Genomic DNA, 20,448 nt, shown 5'->3' with positions numbered 1-20,448 from the left:
GATAGATAGATAGATAGATAGATAGATAGTATCTGGATAATGGGCAGCACTGTAGGTGAGAAAGGCAGGCTGGAGTGACCTGGCCAGGGTCCGATATATCCACAATGAAATCTGAGCGTGCTGCTGATTTCATTGTAGATATATAGATAGATATAGATAGATATGGAAAGATATAGATTGATAGGTAGATAGATAGATATGGATTGATAGAGGTAGATAGATATGGATAGATAGATAGATAGATAGATAGATAGATAAATAGATAGATAGATAGATAGATGATAGATAGATAGATAGATATAGATAGATATGGATAGATATAGATTGATAGGTAGATAGATAGATAGATAGATAGATATGGATAGATAGATAGATAGATAGATAGATATGGATGGATATAGATTGATAGGTAGATAGATAGATAGATAGATAGATAAATAGATAGATAGATAAATAGATAGATATGGATATATATAGCTGGATAGATTGATAGATAGTAAGTAGAGATAAATCCGCAGCACACAAATATCCGTGAAGACGTCAAAATGTATTCCATCACAACCTGATGTCATACAACAACTTTTCAACCGGCTCTCCTGGTCTTTCTCCAGCTCAGTACAAATGGTGCATCACACAGTTTAAATGATGGTATCAATTCCATATCTCATTAGCAATTCAAGGAAAAAATTTCATAATATTCACACAAATAAGTATTGAAAATAGTGCATATATACATTATCATATCCATGTGCATCATAGTTGTAATATTACAGCGCACAAATCATAATTGTATTTGGCTTACACCCCAAGAACCCTAATAAGGTCCTAATTACAATATAGGACATCTGTGCCAGTGATTAAAAACAATTAAAAACAATCCTTACAGTTGTGGGAGTTGTCACTACCCAGACAGTAGCATGGTGAAAGTTAGCGTGGTCGAGAACTATGGCGCATGCACGCCGGAAGTGAGTCACAGTTAGTCAGATGCACAGGGATCAAAGCATCTGTGTTGTTGTAGGGACACACTCTCACTGTACTGCACACGCACACATAGTGTATTAACAACGACGGTGTCAGACAGGTAAAACGAGTGGCCACAATGCTGTAATGACATCATGTTGCGCAGCCGCACACCAGATAAGGAGTCGGCAATTCCATCTTAGATGAGGGCTAAATAGTAGTCAGTAATCATAAAACCAAGCCATAAAATAATAGGACATAGGTCAAATGTGCTATAATGTAATGGTCCCATCATAGTACACAGGCACACCACCCCATGGTTATAAGACATTCAGTATTTTGATCACGTAGTATGGCACACTGAAGTGTCCAACTCCTGGATCATCTGAGCACGGAACCCGGGAAATCCATCAATCAGGTTGTATCTACCCGAGCCCCAGCTCACAGAACCGCACTGTCTGTGCAGTCCCTGAAGGTCATGAAAAGGGGCACACACCACGCACCACTTATGGACCAAAGGGCCTATGACCTATATCCAGATAGTGAACATAATATTATAGGGAATAATCTAAATAAATAAATAAATAAATTATAAATTCAAAATAAAGTAAAAAAAAAAAAAAAAAAGGGGGAAAAATATAAAAAAAGGAAAAAAATAAAATGAAATCATAAAATAAAAAAAAGGTCTAAATAAACCCAATGAAATATATTGGTTCCCATGCATCTGACACCCTGTGTACTAAAAACATTAAAGAAAATACATTTTTGAACATTTATTCAACAACATATTAAATCTAATTGAAGTGAATATCCCGGTAAGTGAAGTTCACCTCCCTTTTGTAACTGTAGGAAAAAAAGAGTAAGAAAAGGAAAATTACTTCTCGTTAATAATGATTATTTATACTTTTTAGATGTAAACAAGTATAAGTTGGTTATATGGTCTTTTTTGACTGGTGCTGCTATGTATATCTGTATTGTATACTGTAGTTTTGGAAATGTTACTAAAGTGTTAAAAAAAAAAAAAAAATAAAAAAAAAAAAAAAGGGGTACTCCGGTGCTTAGACATCTTATCTCCTATCCAAAGGATAGGGGATAAGATGCCTGATCGTGGGAGTCCCGCCACTGGGGACCCCCGTGATCTTGCACGCGGCACCCCGTTTGTAATCAGTTCCCGGAGCGTGTTCACTCCGGGTCTGATTACCAGCGACTACAGGGCGGGCGGCGTGTGACGTCACGCCTCCGCCCCCGTGTGACGTCACGCTCCGCCCCTCAATACATCCCGTAAGCTTTCTTGTAAACCATGCAAAGTCCAGTTCCAATTTGAACCAGTCCATGAATACACTTGGGCAGGAACGGAGTCCCTTATTTAACAATTCCATTCCGCCATTGGAGAGTTCTCTGGATGAAATTTTCACATTTGTGTTCTTTATTTTTTCTTGGGTAGTCCCTTGTTCTGTGGGGTCCTGTTGTTCCTGCAGCTCCGAGTTTTTGTACTTTCTATTTTGTTTTCTGCCGCTCCGCCTATAGCGTCTCCCTGTGGTTCTCGAACCCCTAAAAAAGCCGGTGACTGGGTATTATCAGGGGAGCTGTACTGAGTTTGAGAAACACCAGGAGAGCTGGTTGAAACATTGCTGTATGACATTCACATTTTGATGGAATAAATTATCACGTCTTCACGGATATTTGTGTGCTGCAGATTTATCTCTACTTGCTGCTTATCCATGGACCCCTGACCCAGGTCTGGTTCTGCGTGCACCTTACATTGGGCTAAATTATATTGAAGGGAGTGCTGTTTTCCTTTTGCTAGACAGATAGATAGATAGATAGATATAGATATGCCAAAATGGTGGTGAGCAGCACAACCCAAAGGTACAAAACTGGTGTGGTGGGTGCCATCAGTACAGTCCCGGTCAGGGTCTGTCTTGTTAGGTGCAAGAAACGAAATTCCACAGGTCTCCAGCAGTAGTGTTAAAAAAACGGTGGTTTATTATCCCATAGCAAAGTGATATAATGTTTCACCGGCCTCGTGCCGGCTTTTTCAAGCACCGTTTGTTTAACACTACTACTGGAGTGCTGCAGAATTTAGTTTCTTAGACATAGATATGGATAGATACCCATGGATAGATATACACAGGATAGACACCCTGTGTGTGCTTCTAGCGCCTACGTAGTGTATTTGACACTACAATAAGTAAGCCGGGCAGCGGGAAATATGCTGCGTATGCACTAGAAGCAGACACACAGGGTTTTTCCCCGTGCAGCATGGGGAGGTGGAGCCTCCTTCGAACATCACTGCACACACGGGGCTGTGGCGAGGAAGCCCTGTTGTCTGATTTGAGCGTATAAACAGTGCATTCCCGCTGCCTAGCAGATTCCTTGCGTATGCTCTATGTGTGACCCAACCCTTAAAGGGGTACTCCGCCCCTGGCATCTTATCCCCTATCCAAAGGATAGGGGATAAGATGTTAGATCGCCGCGGTCCCGCTGCTGGGGACCCCGGGGATCGCCGCTGCGGCACCCCGCCATCATTACTGCAAAGAGCGAGTTCGTTCTGTGCGTAATGAAGGGCGATACAGTGGCCGGAGCAGCGTGACGTCATGGCTTTGCCCCTCAGGACATCACGGTCTGTCCCCTTAATGCAAGTCTATGGCAGGGGGCGTGCTGTGCGACCTCCCATAGACTTGTATTGATGGGGGCGGGCTGTGACGTCACGAGGAGTGGAGCCGTGACGTAACGATGCTCCGACCCCTGTATTGCCCGTCATTACGTACAGAGTGATCTCGCTCTGCGCAGTAATGATAGCGGGGTGCTGCAGCAGAGATCCCCGGGGTCCCCAGCAACGGGACCCCGGGGATCTGACATCTTATCCCCTATCCTTAGGGGCAGAGTACCCCTTTAAAGAGTATCTCTCATGGTCTTGTAAAATGTTATATTCCTCCCAGTTCACTGTCACCATCATAATAAACCACCCCCTGACTATATTTTTTATTGTTTGTTAGTTTTAAACCTTGATATTGCTCTGTATTTTCTGCTCAGTCAGAGTCACAGACTGGATGGGGCATTACCCAGCAGGCGTGACATCATCTGAAGCCATACAGGGAAGAACTTCCTCCCTCACTCTGCTACACAGAGCAGTTCAGTGTGTGAGATGAGCTATGTTTGGCTAAGGCTGCACCCCCCCCCCCCCTCCTCAACATTTCCTCCAGGAGTCCAAATTATGTGGAAAAGATGGGGGGAAATGTGCTCTGGACAAGTAGGGAGCCACCTAGTGGCAGCTTTTTTAAACACAAATAAAACATTGAAAACTTCATTTTTTTTAAACAAAGTTCATTAGAATGATTTTATTATTTACCATAAGGAGTGCAATAGCAAAAATTAGTTTTAATGAGGTGTCAGGTTCTCTTCAATGTCCCTCCCTTGTTTTTCATTAGTCTATATGTCTTCATTTAATACTTGAATGTGTGATCATGTAATAGACTTGTGCCATATTTTATACAAATACTTGTTTACAGCAAATACAATCATAAACTTGTATGAATTGGAGAAGTGAGGGGTACTGGGACAAATGTAAACTAATTTTCTCATGTAATTTTAAGCAATGTGAAAACAGTGACCTGCAAATTGACTGCAAAAAGCAACGCCTGGATGAACCCTTCACCCCCTGTCTACTTCCACCCTGCATCTCTCCCATTCCTAGTAGCAGGACGTCTTGCACTAAAGAGTGAGTATGTCAGTTTTCTACCATGAGTATTTTGAGAATTTTGTTGCATGAAATATCGTATTTATTATATACAGTAGATCATTGGTCTCCAAACTGTGGACTTCCAACTGTTGCAAAACTACAACTCACAGCATGCCCGGACAGCCGTTGGCTGTCCGGGAATGCTGGGAGTTGTAGTTTTGCAACAGATGCACACTGTTTGGAAAACAATGCAAAGAAGGGTTCTACTTAAAGGGGTATTCCAGGCAAAACCTTTATATATGTATATATATATATATATATATATATATATATATATATATATATTATATCAACTGGCATATATATATCAACTGGCACAGAATTCTGTGCTAAAACTTCAAGTCCCCTTTAATCTAAATTAGTCACAATAAGGGTAACATTTATTTATTGATGATAGTGATGTGTAGAGATGGGCGAATCGAAGCTGACTAAGTCGAATTTGTTCCGAATTTCATGAAAAATTTGATTCTGAATGGATCCAAATTTCCTTGCGCTTTGTGGTAACTATTCGCTTCATTCACTACACTTTGTGCGAGCTGGGGGCTAAAATGGCGGCTACAAGTGTGAGGACATGGGGCAAGGGAGTCTGGGAAGGCAGGATCAGCCTGAATCACATGGTGGCATGCAGCCTATCAGCAGCCAGCCAGCCCTGTGATGTCACAGCCCTATATATTTGGCAGCCACCTAAATCCATTAACCTCACAGGCTAGAGAGAGAGAGAGCAGACATTGTGTGGTCACTAATCAGCGTTACTGACAATACAGATCAGCACAAGGGAAATCCATTGACCTCAAGCCCGCATCACTGCAGGCAGGCAGGCAGGGAGAGTTTAGAAGTCATTTCATAGTCTGCCAATTGAGATCATCACAGGAAGCACTGCCCATTCAAAGACTGCAAGCAACCATAGCGCAGGCTATGGTTCAGAGAGAGAGTACGTTTTTTTCTATTGCAACCGTACTGGGGTGTATTACTGTAAAAGAATCTCTTTAAAATCTTAAATTGTGACGCCACATCCAGACTCATCATTGTGCCGCTCTGCGGCAGTGATTCTAATAGCGACGCCTGTAATCTGCATGTCATACTGAATAATTATTTCACTACCCCAGCACACTCCATATGCATGTTATGGCAAGACAAAGTGTTCTACACCCCTGTTGAGGCTCTCTGTAGCTCGGAAATAGACGTTTTTAATAGTGATTTGCGACAAATATATTCATATTGAACCACATTTTTTCAGAAAATTTGGCAAATCGTCCAAATCAAATTTTTTTAAAATTCGCCAACATTTGCCAAAATTGTACAAAGTTCACGTGCGTAGTTCCTCTTCCTAAATATTTTCTTCAGTCTAGCCTTCACCCAGATCCTGACTGGGGATAAGAAAACATTTATATATCTCATTGCGGTCTACTGTAGGAATCACTCAAATATTGGTTTCACAGCTCCTCTGGATGTAACTGCTCCAAGACATGAGATGATATATATTAAACAGCTGTGCTGAGGAGACACCTAACCTTTACAATTCACCTTGAGAGCTTGTGAATTTCTGCCGGCAGCAACCTTTTCTGGCCATGACTCTGTCACCATATACAAGCTGCATCTATTAATAACTGTGTCACATTATTTCATTTACACCTCCTGGAAACTTGTCACCAGGCAGAGTAAAGGGGGGAACATCAGATACTAGATTCATTTGTAGTGCCACGGGGTCAATTAGAACTGAGGGTAAACATTAACATATTCTTCAGTATTTCTTCTATAAGACACATACGCAGCTCGACTATTATACATGAACATCTGAATTAATAGATTTTATTTAGGACAAGCATTTATCCCTTTTTGGAAATGTTAAGGTTTAAGGATACAGATTAGATAGACAGATAAATAGATAGATATGTATAGATAGATAGATAGATATGGATAGAGATTGATATAGATAGACAGACAGACAGATAGATAGATAGATAGATAGATAGATATATAGATAGAGAAAAATAAATACATAGACAGACTGATAGATAGATAGATAGACAGACAGACATATATAGATAGATAGATAGATAGACAGGCAGATAGATATAGAAAGATAGATCGATAGATAGACAGACAGAGATAGATAGATAGATAGATAGATATAGAAAGTTAGATAGACAGACAGAGATAGATAGATAAAAATAGATACATAGACAGACAGATAAATAGATAGAGAGATAGACAGACAGATAGATATAGAAAGATTAATAGATAGATATAGAAAGACAGATAGATAGACAGATAGATAAATAGACAGACAGATAGATAAAAATAGATACATAGACAGACAGATAAATAGATAGAGAGATAGACAGACAGATAGATATAGAAAGATATATAGATAGATATAGAAAGACAGATAGAGAGATAGATAGATGGATAGATAGACAGATAGATATGGATAGATATAGAGAAAGATAGATAGATAGATATGGATGGAGAGAGAGAGAGAGAGAGAGAGAGAGAGAGAGAGAGAGAGAGAGAGAGAGAGAGAGAGAGAGAGAGATGGATAGATAGATAGATAGATAGACAGAATATGTTCCAGAAGAACAGCACAACCCAAATAGATGCAATTGTCACATGTGGTGCACGCAGGTATATGAATCTGGGTTAGAGACTCCAACTTCAGACAGAAAAAAGTAGATTCCCACAGCACACATATTAAGGTGAAAAAACTTCAGTGTTTATTCCATAGAAATGTGTCTCACAGCAAGCACCATTTCGACCAGCTCGCCTGGTCTTTCTCAAGCATATTACAATCAGTGAAGCACACACATAATATAGGGGCACTCATTAAGTACAAAATTGCATTAATTAAGATTACATTCTAATGATAAAAACTCATAAATGTGCAAAAATTGTATCTTGTGTACATAAGGTGCTTTATCATATTACAGTACTTCAATAAAGTGCATAATCAGTGTTATACAAAGTGTCCTGTGCATATTTAAAAACATATTAAAGTTAATTGCTCAAGAATGTACACATGAATATAATTCATAAAGGGGGTGTGGAGATATCACTTACCGCCAGTACTGGAATATCATTGTATAAACTCCATGTACAATATAATGTAATTTCATCTTTTGGGTGGAGACACAACTTGGCAGTCAGTTACAGAATAGAATCCAATTTTATTTTTTTTCAATTATTTCCATAAATTTTTTTCATTCATTTTTTAATTTACATTTTTTTATTTATTTATTTATTTTTCCCATAAATTCATTCATTTTTTATTAATTTTATTTAGAGGTGAGCGAAGTTACAGTGATTCAATTCGTCACGAACCTCGCGGCTCTGCAGTATTTGACTTTAGCCTGCATAAATGAGTTTAGCTTTCAGGTGCTCCGGTGGGCTGGAGACTCTCTCCTAGGACTGTATACACCTTTTCCAGCTCACCGGAGCACCTGAAAGCTGAACTAAGTTATGCAGGCTAAAGTCAGCAACTGCCATCCTTCCCGAGCTCAAGTCAGCAACTGCCCTCCTTGGACCCCCCCCCCCATGCCGGCGATCGCCGCAAATCGACGATCATTTCAGACTGGCAATTTGCGGCTATTCCGGGTCAATCGGGTCTCTAGTGACCCGGTGACCTGGAAAAAAATGGTGAATAGGGCTGTCCGAGACAGCCCCATTCACCCTTGCCCAGCAGGAGTGAGGTGGCACGGGTGCCGCCTCACGATCACGTGATTGATCAGTGAGAACGACCGACCAATCACGACCCTGCTGGGCAGTGATTGGGATGGCGATCGGAGTGGAGATCGGGGCTTGCGGGGGTCTCCTACTTTGCCCTGGTCTGTGGTGGGTCCCCTCTGGTGGTGTGGCGGCGACAGGAGCAGCAAGATCAGTGGCGCAGCGGCAGCGGTCCCGGTGGCAGGATACAGCAAGAGGTGAGGCCTGTTCACCTCCTGCTGTTGCTTAACAACAACTCTCAGTATGCCAAGCCAAAGAGCATGCTGGGAGTTGAAGTTATGCAACAGCTGGAGTTCCAACCACAACTCTCAGCATGCCCTTTGGTAATCTGTGCATGCTGGGGGTTGTAGTTATGCAACAGCTGGAGGCACATTTTTTCTATGAAAAAGTGTACATGCAACTGTTGCATAACTACAACTTCCAACATGCACAGACTACCAAAGAACATGCTGGAAGTTGTAGCAGTGTGCCTCCAGCTGGAGACATATTGGTTGTGAAACCAAGTTTGTTACCTAACTCAATGTTTTGCAACCAGTATGCCTCCACCTGTTGCAAAACTGCAACAATCAGAATGCATTGACAGTCAAAGGGCCTGCTGAGAGTTGTAGTTTTGCAACAGCTAGAGGCACACTGGTTGCGAGACACTGAGTTAAGTAACAAACTCTCAGTGTTTCGCAACCAATGTGCCTCCAGCTGTTGCATAACTACAACTCCCAGCATGTATGGTCTGTCAGTGCATACTGTGAGTTGTAGTTTTGCAACAGCTGGAGGTTTGCCCCCCCCCCCCCCCATGTGAATGTACAGGGTACATTCAAACGGGTAGGTTTACAGCAAGTTTTCTGCTGCAAGTTTGAGCTCAAACTGCCAGCAAGAAACTCACTGCAAACCCGCCCGTGTGAATGTACCCTAAAAACATTACACTACATTACACAAAATAAAAAGTAAGACACTACATATACATACATTACACAAAATAAAAAGTAAAACACTACATATACATATACCCCTACACAGTCCCCCCCCCCCCCAACAAAGTATTGTACGCTACTGTTTCCAAAGCAGAGCCTCACAGTATTACGGGACAGCCACTGACTGTTAAGGCATGCTGGGAGTTTTACAACAGCTGGAGACACCCTGTTTGGGAAACACTGCTGTAGGGTATTGTTGTGGCAGATTCAAATCCCTAATTTAGGCCTCAAATGCGCATTGTGCTCTCTCATTTCGGAATCCTGTCATATTTCAAGGAAACAGTTTATGGAAACAGTTTATGGAGCTTTTTCTCCTTTTACCCCTTATGAAAAGGTAAAGTTGGAGTCTACACCAGCATGTTAGGGTAAAAAAAAAAAAATTACACTAACATGCTGGTGTTGCATCATGCTTTTAATTTTCACAAGCATTAAAAGGAAAAAAAGACCCCCAAAATTTGTAACGCTATTTCTCCTGAGTACAGAACTACCCCATAGGTGGGTGTAAAGTGCTCTGCGGGGGCGCACAACATAGCTCAGGAGTGAGTGCACCATGTACAATTGAGGTCTAAATTGGTGATTTGCACAGGGGTGGCTGATATTACAGTGGTTCTGACATAAGCGCAAAACAATAAATACCAAGATGTGACCCCATTTTCGAAGCTGCACCCCTCACGGAATGTAACAAGGGGTAGAGTGAGCCTTAACACCCCACAAGTGTTTGACAAATTTTCGTTAAAGTTGGATGTGAAAATGAAAAAAATATATAATTTCGCTAAATGCTGGTGTTACCCTACATTTTTAATTTTCACAAGGGAGAATAGGAAAAAAAATAATAATAATTTGTAGCCCCATTTATTCTGAGCAAGAACCTACCCCATATGTGGATGTAAAATGCTCTGGGGGTGAACTACAATGCTCAGAAGAGAAGGAGCGCCATTGGGCTTTTGGCAAGAGACGAGAAAGGCCATGTGTGTTTACAAAGCCCCCATATTGCCAGAACAGTGGACCCCCCCCACATGTTACCCCATTTTGGAAACTACACTCCTCACGTAATGTAATAATGGGTACAGTGAGCATTTACGCCCCACAGGAGTCTGACAAATTTTTGGAACAGTAGTCTGTGAAAATTAAACATTTTATTTTTCATTTGCACAGCCCACTGTTACAAAGATCTGTCAAACGCCAGTGGGGTGTAAATGTTCACTGCACCCCTTATTAAATTCTGTGAGGGGTGTAGTTTCCAAAATGGGCTCACATGTGGGGGGTCCACAGTTTTGGCACCACGGGGGGGATTTGTAAACGCACATGGCCTCCCACTTCTATTCCAACCACATTCTCTCACCAAAAGTTCAATGGCGCTCCTTCTCTTCTGAGCATTGTAGTTTGCCCACAGAGCACTTTACATCCATATATGGGGTATTTCCATACTCAGAAGAAATGGGGTTACAAATTTTGGGAGGCTTTTTCTCCAATTACTTCAATTTGGGATAACACCAGAATTTTAGTGAAAAAAATCTAATTTTTCATTTTCACATCCAAATTTAGCGGAAATTTGTTAATCACCTGTGGGGGGTTAAGGCTCACTGTACCCCATGTTACGTTCCTTGAGCGGTTTAGTTTCCAAAATAGTATGCCATGTGTTTTTTTTTTTTTTTTTCTGTTCTGGCACCATAGGGGCTTCCTAAATGCGACATGCCCCCCAAAAACCATTTCAGTAAAATTTGCTTTCCAAAGTCCAAATGTAACTTCTCTTCTGAGCATTGTAGTGCGTCCTCGGTGCACTTGACGTCAACACATGGGGTATTTCCATACTCAGAGATGGGGTTACAAATTTTGGGGGGCATTTTCTCCTATAACCCCTTGTAAAAATGTAAAATTTGGAAGAAAACCAGCATTTTTGTGAATTTTTTTTTTTACACATCTGACTTTAACAAAAAGTTGCGAAACACCTGTGGGGTGTTAAGGCTCAGCAGACCCCTTGTTACATTCCTTAAGGGGTGTAGTTTCCAAAATAGTATGCCATGTTTTTTTTTTTTTTTTTTTTTTTTGCTGTTCTGGCACCAAAATGTGACATGCACCCCAAAAGCCATTTCAGAAAAACACACTCTTCAAAATCCCATTGTTGCTTCTTCCCTTCTGAGCCTTGTAGTGCACCCACAGAGCACTTGACATCCACATATTAGGTATTTCCTTACTCGAGAGAAATTGGGTTACAAATTTTGGGGGGCTTTTTCTCCTTTTACCCCTTGTAAAATTTCAAAAACTGGATCTACAAGAACATGCAAGTGTAAAAAAGGAAGATTTTCAATTTTCTCCTTCACCTTGCTGCTATTCCTGTGAAACACCTAAAGGGTTAACACACTTTCGGAATGTCATTTTGAATAATTTGGGTGGTGCAGTTTTTATAATGGGGTAATTCATGGGGTATTTCCAATATGAAGACCCCTCAAATCCACTTCAAAACTGAACTGGTCCCTGAAAAATTGCGATTTAGAAAATTTTGTGAAAAATTGGAAAATTGCTGCTGAACTTTGAAGCCCTCTGATGTCTTCCAAAAGTAAAAACATGTCAACTTTATGATGCAGATATAAAGTAGACATATTGTATAAGTGAATCAATATATAATTTATTTGGAAAATCTAATTTTCTTACAAGCAGAGTGTTTCAAAATTAGAAAAATGCTAAATTTCCGACAAAAATTTACCACTGTGTTAAAGTAGAATATGTCACAAAAAAATGATCTCGGAATCAGAATAATCGGTAAAAGCATTCCAGAGTTATTAATGCATAAAGTGACAGTGGTCAGAATTGCAAAGAAGGGCTCAGTCTGGGTTAAATATGCACAGGACACTTTATATAACACTGATTATGCACTTTATTGAAGTACTGTAATATGATATAGCACCTTATGTACACAGGATACAATTTTTGCACATTTATGAGTTTTTATCATTATAATGTAATCTTAATTAATGCAATTTTGTACTTAATGAGTGCCCCTATATTATGTGTGTGATTCACTGATTGTACTATGCTTGAGAAAGACCAGGCGAGCTGGTCGGAACGTTGCTTGCTGTGAGTCACTTTCCTATGGAATAAACACCAAAGTTTTTTTCCCCTTAATACGTCTGCTGTGGGAATCTACTTTTTTGCTATATAGATAGATAGCTATATACAGGGCTTGCTCTGCCTATAGGCAAAATAGGCAGCCGCCTAAAGCGGTGGGAAGCACCGCTCTGCCTGCCACAAGATAGTTAGACAACAAGCATCAAAACAACTTGCTCAGCCAGCAGCATGAGGAGGAGGTTTGTTGCAGTGTGTCACCCCAGTAGTAAGGAGATTACATGGGGAGGGGGTTTGTTACAGTGTGTCACCCAAGTAGTAAGGAGATTACATAAGGAGGAGGTTTGTTACAGTGTGTCACCACAGTAGTACGGAGATTACATGAGGAGGCATCTGTTACAGTGTGTCACCCCAGTAGTAAGGAGATTACATGATGAGGATGTTTGTTACAGTGTTTCATCCCAGTATTAAGGTAGGGCAAGCCAATGGGTGGATTCAAGGGGGTGGCAAAATTGGCTTTTGCCTAAGGTGACATAAATCCTTGCACCAACCCTGGATAGATAGATAATTGTATGCTTTACAATAGACTTATCAGCTACTGCAGAACCTCTCATGGAGTTATAAGGGGGTGTTTCCTGTCCACTCTATATTTATCAGAATTTTGTATGATGATGTTCTGCAGCATCAGGAACACTTAATAATACACATGGCAGTTTTTTTAAGCCAGTGGTTGACACAAGGTAAGGAACGTCCTGTAAAATGATCCAGAACAGCCTACTTCTCTTAGTGATGCATAAAAAATCTAATAAATGAATATACGGTAAATACATTATAGTAGATTTTTTTTTTAAATGTTCAGGATCCACATGTTGATAATTCATATAAAACATAAATGACATTAAGCTACTCCCATAAAATCCTCATGCCATGTCTAGCCCCTTACCGCCCTTACCTCTAGTACATAAATCCACTGAAGGAATGAACGCTCCTTTCGCCGTATTAACTGTTTGTCGTTGCATTTCAATTAGCAAAAACATGTTGGCAAATTAAGTCATTAAACATGTTTAATTATTCCAATGAATTCATTCACAATTGGTTATTATTGCAATTAAAATCCCATTTTTACAGCAGTTACAGCCCAAAGCAAGTGAACAATCAGCTCCACAATATGTAACGATTAATGTCTCATAATGATGCCTCCTCCTTCATAAAATGGATTTTAAAAAAAGTTTGTCAGCTCTATAAATCTCTTGGCGTGTTTCTGTGCACCTTCTTTCAGGTGCTCCGTTCCGGTGACTGTTCACAATTATTTTGAGTGTAGTAAGATGAATCATTGCCTGGAATATAACAATTATATTTGAGCTAATACATTCAGAGCAGTTATTACAATGTCTTATACAGAAGAAAGTCTATTATTATTTCATATAATGAAAAGACTTACAACTCTCCACTATTAATATTTTTCTCAGTTCCAATTGGCTTCCAAAATATCTGCTTATAGCCATTAACTATAATCTGCATTGCCTACTTTTTAGGATCAACCAGTTTAAGACTATACCGGTTTTCTCTATTCATGAACAGTCACATTTTCAAATTTACATATACAATTTTTTTTTTTGTCAGGCACATGTGGATTTAAAGGGGTACTCCAGTGTAAAATAACTTTTTTCTAATCAACTGCTGCCAGGAAGTTAAACAGATTTTTAAAATACTTCTATAGAAAAATCTTAATCCTTCCAGTACTTAACAACTGCTGTCTGACCACAGTGCTCTCTGCTGACACCTATGTCTGTATCAGGAACTGTCCAGAGCAGGAGAGGTTTGCTATGAGGATTTGCTTCTACTCTGGACAGTTCCTGACACAGACAGAGGTGTCAGCAGAGAGCACTGTGGTCAGACTGGAAAGAACCACACTGCTTTCTCTAGAGCATACAGTAGCTTATAAGTACTGGAAGGATTATTATTTTTAAACAGAAGTAATTTACACATCTTTTCAAATTTCTGGCACCAGTGTATTTGAAAATAATAATAATAATAATAATAATAATAATAATAATAATAATAATATATATATATATATATATATATATATATATGTATATATATATATATATATATATATATATATATATATATATGTATATATATATATATATATATATATATATATATATATATATTGTTTTCCACCAGATTACGCCTTTTAAGAAAGAAAAACACAGGAATATGTGTAATCAGACATATTTTAGGAACAAAAATAAATAAATAAATTCTAGTAGTAATAATAATAATTTTGCACCATGTTAAACACTGGGGAGGGTCTTAGCCAAGCTGGATGTGGTACTGGTAAAATGGGTGGAGTCTAAATGCACATTTAAAAGTGGATTAAAACTTAGTAGACTGTTTTACCAGTTTTCTCTATTTATGAACAGCAACATTTTTACATTTAAATTGATTTTTTTTTTGTCAGGCACATGTGATTTAGAAACTATGTTTTTTTTACATTTTAAAAGATTTTTTCGATTTATACCTTTTACAGTCAGATTTTTCCAAACATTACCATATGCCAAAAAATGTACCCCCTTCCCCAATTACTATAAATATTATATACTAATGCACGCAGTGTTAGGCTGAAGTTTCCCGAAACCTCTTACCCCAGCCCCTAATGGGTCCAGTCTCGACAACAATTATATCTAAATCACATCCAACCTATTCTTACCCTTTTAACTCTTTTTCTCATTTCTCTTTCCTCTCGTTCCCCTGATCCCATTTTAAATTAATCAAATAATTTTTGTTTTTTTTCTGTGATTTATTTTTTGTAATTTTTTTGTGCTTTATTTCTTAAAATGTTAAAGGGGTACTCCACTGGAAAACATTTTTTTAAATCAACTGATGATAGAAACTTAAACAGATTTGTAAATTACTTCTATTAAAAAATCTTAATCCTTCCAGTACTTATAGGCCTCCGAATGCTCCACAGGAAGTTCTTTTATTTTTGAATTTCCTTTCTGTCTGAGCACAGTGCGCTCTGCTGACACCTCTGTCCATGTCAGGAACTGTCTGGAGCAGGATAGGTTTGCTATGGGGATTTTCTCCTACTCTGGACAGTTCCTGACATGAATAGAGGTTTCAGTAAAGAGCACTGTGGTCAGACAGAAAGGAAATTAATAGAATTAATTTACAAATCTGTTTAACTTTCTGGCACCAGTGGATTTAAAAAAAAAATGTTTTCCAGAGGAGTACCCCTTTAAGGGAAAATGTAAATAAATACATAATTGTGTGCTCCTTACTTTATGGTTGTTTTAAAGAGGCAATGTTATAAAAAAAAATAGCTATTAGACAAATTTAGACAAAAAACTAAGTTATAAAAAAAAATAAAAAAAATTGCACCATGCTAAACAAGGGGGAGAGGCTTAGAAAAACTAGATGTGGTTTTGGTTAAATGAGTTGAGTCTAAATGCACAACAATGGGCCAATTTAAAAATGGATTAAAACTTAGTAGACAGTTTCAAACTTTAATGGATTTATCAAGTAAAAGATCTAACCTTAGTTAACACTGGCTAAGGCTACATGCACACCTCGTTTTCAGCCTACGGTTGCCGGATACGGACCAGCCGAACCAGCGCTGAAATCCATTTACTTTAATGAGCCGACCGGAGTAAAATGGTGACTCCGGTTGGCTAATTTTTGACCCGTATCCGGTTTCCTGACCGGGCCTAAATCCGTAGTATACTACAGTCACAAAACCGGATACGGGTAAAAAATAAGCCGACTGGAGTCACCAATCGACTCCGGTCGACTCATTAAAGTAAATGAATTTCCGCACCAGTCCAGGTGGGGGACGGGAGCGCCTGGTTTTCCCCTCCGCCTGCCGGATTCGGCAACTGTAGGCTGAAAACGAGGTGTGAATGTAGCCTTAGCCAGTGTTAACTAAGGATAGATTTTTTTACTTGATAAATCCATTAAAGCTTTGAAACTGTCTACTAAGTTTTAATCCATTTTTAAATTGGCCCATTGTGGTGCATTTATACTCAACCCATTTAGTTGCACAGTTTTTATTATTATTTTACTGGGTTCACCCAACTGATGACAATGTGCATCAGTTGTTATTAATTATTTAGCATCCGGTGTCCATTATTTCTGGATGCCAGATGGGACAACACAGCAAGATGCGTTCCCCTGTCTGGTGCTGTCTGGCATGTCCAACCATCTAGCATCCAAACTGAGATGCCGGATGATTGTGAACTGTCCCATTCAGATGAATGGGATCAGTTCTAGCATCAGTTTCCCTCTGGTGCATTTAAGTAAGCAACAAAGGGAAAGGACGACTGACGCCGGACATATGTGAACGAGCCCTAACAGAGGCTGCCATATAAACCTCAGTTACAGTTCAAATACAATCTCTGATATTCATTGCTGAACTACTGTAGGTATTCTTAGAACAGGGGTCTCAAACGGGTGGCCCTTCAGATGTTGCAAAAGCATGCCCAGACAGCCGTTGGCTGTAGCCATCAGTTATCCAGGCATGTCCAGGCATAATGGGAGTTGAAGGTTTGCAACAACTGGAGTTGCCACCAGTTTGAGACTCCTGGCTTAGACCCAGAAACTCTTTCAGTAATCAAGAAGACAGAAGGATAACAAACCATCTCTGTCTTCTTTCTAAAAGGTCCAATTGTCTCTAATAGCTGTCTCTCCCTTCTACATTTCAATTTAGCTGCAGAATCTAAAGGGAGGTTTCTGACTATGCTGCATGTTTTTAGTAGAACAACAATCCGCAAGCAGTTGAAATCTGTCCTAGTCATGTGATGGATAAACAGATGCATGGATCATTATAATAACACAGAGCTCTGATGACTGGGCACCTGTGTGATCATCATTTGACCTGGGCATATTTGGATCCTCTAAATGTTGACAATGAAAGTTCCCTTTCAATTACTACTATCAAACATTTTGAAAACCATGACATATTGGCATGACTTTAATGATATTCCATTATAATATATATTAACTAATGTACAACTTTATTTGTGGTAACCATTAAATGTCTGATAACGTGTTTTTGTGGACTTGATTTAAAGGGGTATTCCAGGAAAAAACTTATATATATATATATATATATCAACTGACTCCAGAAAGTTAAACAGACTTGCAAATTACTTCTATTTAAAAATCTTAATCCTTCCAATACTTATCAACTGCTGAAGTTGAGTTATTTTCTGTCTGGCAACAGTGCTCTGTGCTGACATCTCTGCTTGTCTCGGGAACTGCACAGAGTAGAACAGGTTTGCTATGGGGATTTGCTTCTACTCTGGACAGTTCCCGAGACAGGTGTCATCAGAGAGCACTTAGAAAAGAACAACTCAACTTCAGCGGCTTTTTTAATAGAAGTAATTTACAAATCTGTTTAATTTTCTGGAGCCAGTTGATATATAAAAAAAAGTGTTTTCCTGGGTAACCCCTTTAATTACTTTTTCACTGAGTTTTCTATTCTTCTTTTCTAGAGCAAAAAAGACAACAAAAAAAAGAGAAGAAAAATTGTTTCCTCCATTATTGTCTCCTTTGGGGGATGAACCAGTTCGAAGGCGACACTCCAGTGATAACAGCTCTTTTAGTCAGGACAGCATTGTAACGGCGATGCATGTCCCTGTAACCTCTGCAAGACACAAGAAGAATGGCAGCACAATAACAAACCCTAAACTAAGCTGTGTAAGTATCACTGTCATAACACAATTCTAGATACAGATTTAGTATCTGAGTAAATAAATAAATAAAAATTATTATAATAATGGTGACATTTTATCACAGGATTTCATTTTTTTATTTACTGAATACTCAATAGGGGACATTTATCAAGGTATTTAGAGCCTTTTTTTTTTTTTGCACAAAAAGAAGCATGGTCGCCTAAGCACTTCTTTGTAAGACTTTTGTGGGTAAGCAAAAAGTTACAAACAGCCTTACCTAGGCAAATTTCATTTTTCACTTTGCAGTGGTCACAAATTTATGATGTGCGAAAGTCGCATGTAGGCAAAAATAAGTCACAAAACCCTTTCAAAAAGACCTGGAGTACAAAACTCCTGCACGTGAGCAAATTCAAAAAGTCGTAAAAAAAAGTCTCACAAAGGTCTCAGCTGCAATTTTTTTTGGTTTTGTTTATGTGCTCCAAATGTATCAACCCCTTGTATGAGAAATATGTAGCACATAAGCAAAGCTAAAGCAAAAAAAAATGAAAATTAAAATGCCTTCAGAACATGCTTACCAAAGCATACAATGATGATGTCCCCCAATGTCCTTAGAAATTTTTGGTTTCAGGTTTCTTTCATACAATAATAATTCTATACCTCAATGTCCAGTAAAAAAAACTTGGTTCCATGTCTTCTGTAGTGTACATTTATTCAAATAATAGGGTATCGGAGTTTTATAGTAGTGTAATTGATTAATTAATTAACGAAATAATAATAGAAATTGAGTTATTACATTTTATTCAACCATTGCCCTTATAAAGCCAATTTTTATAATTTTGTAGTTCAAGGAATGACGGGAAAAAAAATGAAATATAGTGGAAAAAAAAAAAGTTAACTACCTACCCCTGGTATCCATTGGTCCAACTGCTTCTCCTTCTGGTCCGAGACAAGAGCTTGATGCGGGACCTGCCTGCTCAGCCAATCACTGGTTGATACAGAACAACAATGTGGCTAGTGATTGGCTGAGTGGGCATTTCCTTCATGAGGCTCTCTTCTCAGAAGCAGACAGGAGCATCAGGGGACCAAAAGCTTGAGCTGCAGCAGGACCATTGGGGTTGATTAATGATTACTGATTCATGCACAGCATTAGATGGATATACAGTACAATACAATGAGAAGTCAATATGTATGGAGAATCCATTATGATTAGTATTGTCTATACAGGAAGAAGATAACAGCAGACCACCGAGCAGTGTCCTTGAGAACATTCAGCCTCATTCAGAGCCAGAGTCATGGTCTTCAGTACCTGCTGCTATAGCAAATGGAAATGCTGATTCCCGAAGATCAAAGATAACATTTGATGAAACGTAAGTTGTATTATTATTATTATTTTTATTATTATTATTTGTATCTTTTTAAAGGAATTAGCTTATATTATAATGACATGGAGTCCCAAATCACTTGCATAGCAAATAGTGGTCAAGGAAGAAGCTTGGTGGTAGAATAGGCAGATATGTGCCTGGGGAAATAATTCATAATAATACAGTTTATTATATAATCTTTATAATGAGCTTGATGTAAGGGATCTATAGCTTATTTCAGTGTTAGTGATGAGCAAACCTTTTACTTTTTTTTGTTCTGGCCTAAGCCATCAAAGTTTTTTTTTTCTTTCTAATACAGCACATCCTGCATATAAGGCTTAAATACTTTAAAACAGATCCCAGTGTCAGCCTCAATTGTTTCACACAAAGCAAATATGGCTCAATTTTCATAGGATAAATGATATATGAATTATTTTAGGCCTGATGGAGCAGAATGTTAATATTCCAATTACCCCACAAGACTCTACCATTTGATTAGACTGAATCCTTAAGCAGGGCTTGGTCTCGCAGACTTTAAAATGTGTTTTTTATATAGTGATGTGAGTAAGGCCTGTAGAGGAATGTGGGCAGTACATTATTCTGTAGCCTCTGGAGCCCTAATTCCAACATTGTTTTTATATTGTTGCCATGCCTCTGTCACGATGCCGGCTGGCAGGTAGTGGACCCTCTGTGCCAGAGAGGGATTGGCGTGGACCGTGCTAGTGGACCGGTTCTAAGCCACTACTGGTTTTCACCAGAGCCCGCCGCAAAGCGGGATGGTCTTGCTGCGGCGGTAGTGACCAGGTCGTATCCACTAGCAACGGCTCACCTCTCTGGCTGCTGAAGATAGGCGCGGTACAAGGGAGTAGGCAGAAGCAAGGTCGGACGTAGCAGAAGGTCGGGGCAGGCAGCAAGGATCGTAGTCAGGGGCAACGGCAGAAGGTCTGGAAACA

The 20,448-nt window shown here is 39.3% G+C and overlaps 1 protein-coding gene across 1 annotated transcript in view; it reads left to right on the top strand.

Annotated features, from left to right (window-relative positions):
* Positions 1–20,448, top strand: part of AFF2 (ALF transcription elongation factor 2) — a 674,912-nt gene that overhangs the window by 603,286 nt on the left and 51,178 nt on the right. Inside the window, exons 12-14 of the mRNA XM_056540361.1 lie at positions 4,557–4,681; positions 17,955–18,159; positions 19,359–19,501. Coding sequence (XP_056396336.1) covers positions 4,557–4,681; positions 17,955–18,159; positions 19,359–19,501 — 473 coding nt within the window. The remainder of the gene's footprint in view (positions 1–4,556; positions 4,682–17,954; positions 18,160–19,358; positions 19,502–20,448) is intronic.

This window comes from Hyla sarda, chromosome 9 (assembly GCF_029499605.1).
Source record: "Hyla sarda isolate aHylSar1 chromosome 9, aHylSar1.hap1, whole genome shotgun sequence".
NCBI lineage: Eukaryota > Metazoa > Chordata > Amphibia > Anura > Hylidae > Hyla > Hyla sarda.
The sequence above is the reverse complement of the archived record's forward strand: the minus strand, read 5'-3'. Positions and strand labels throughout refer to the sequence as shown.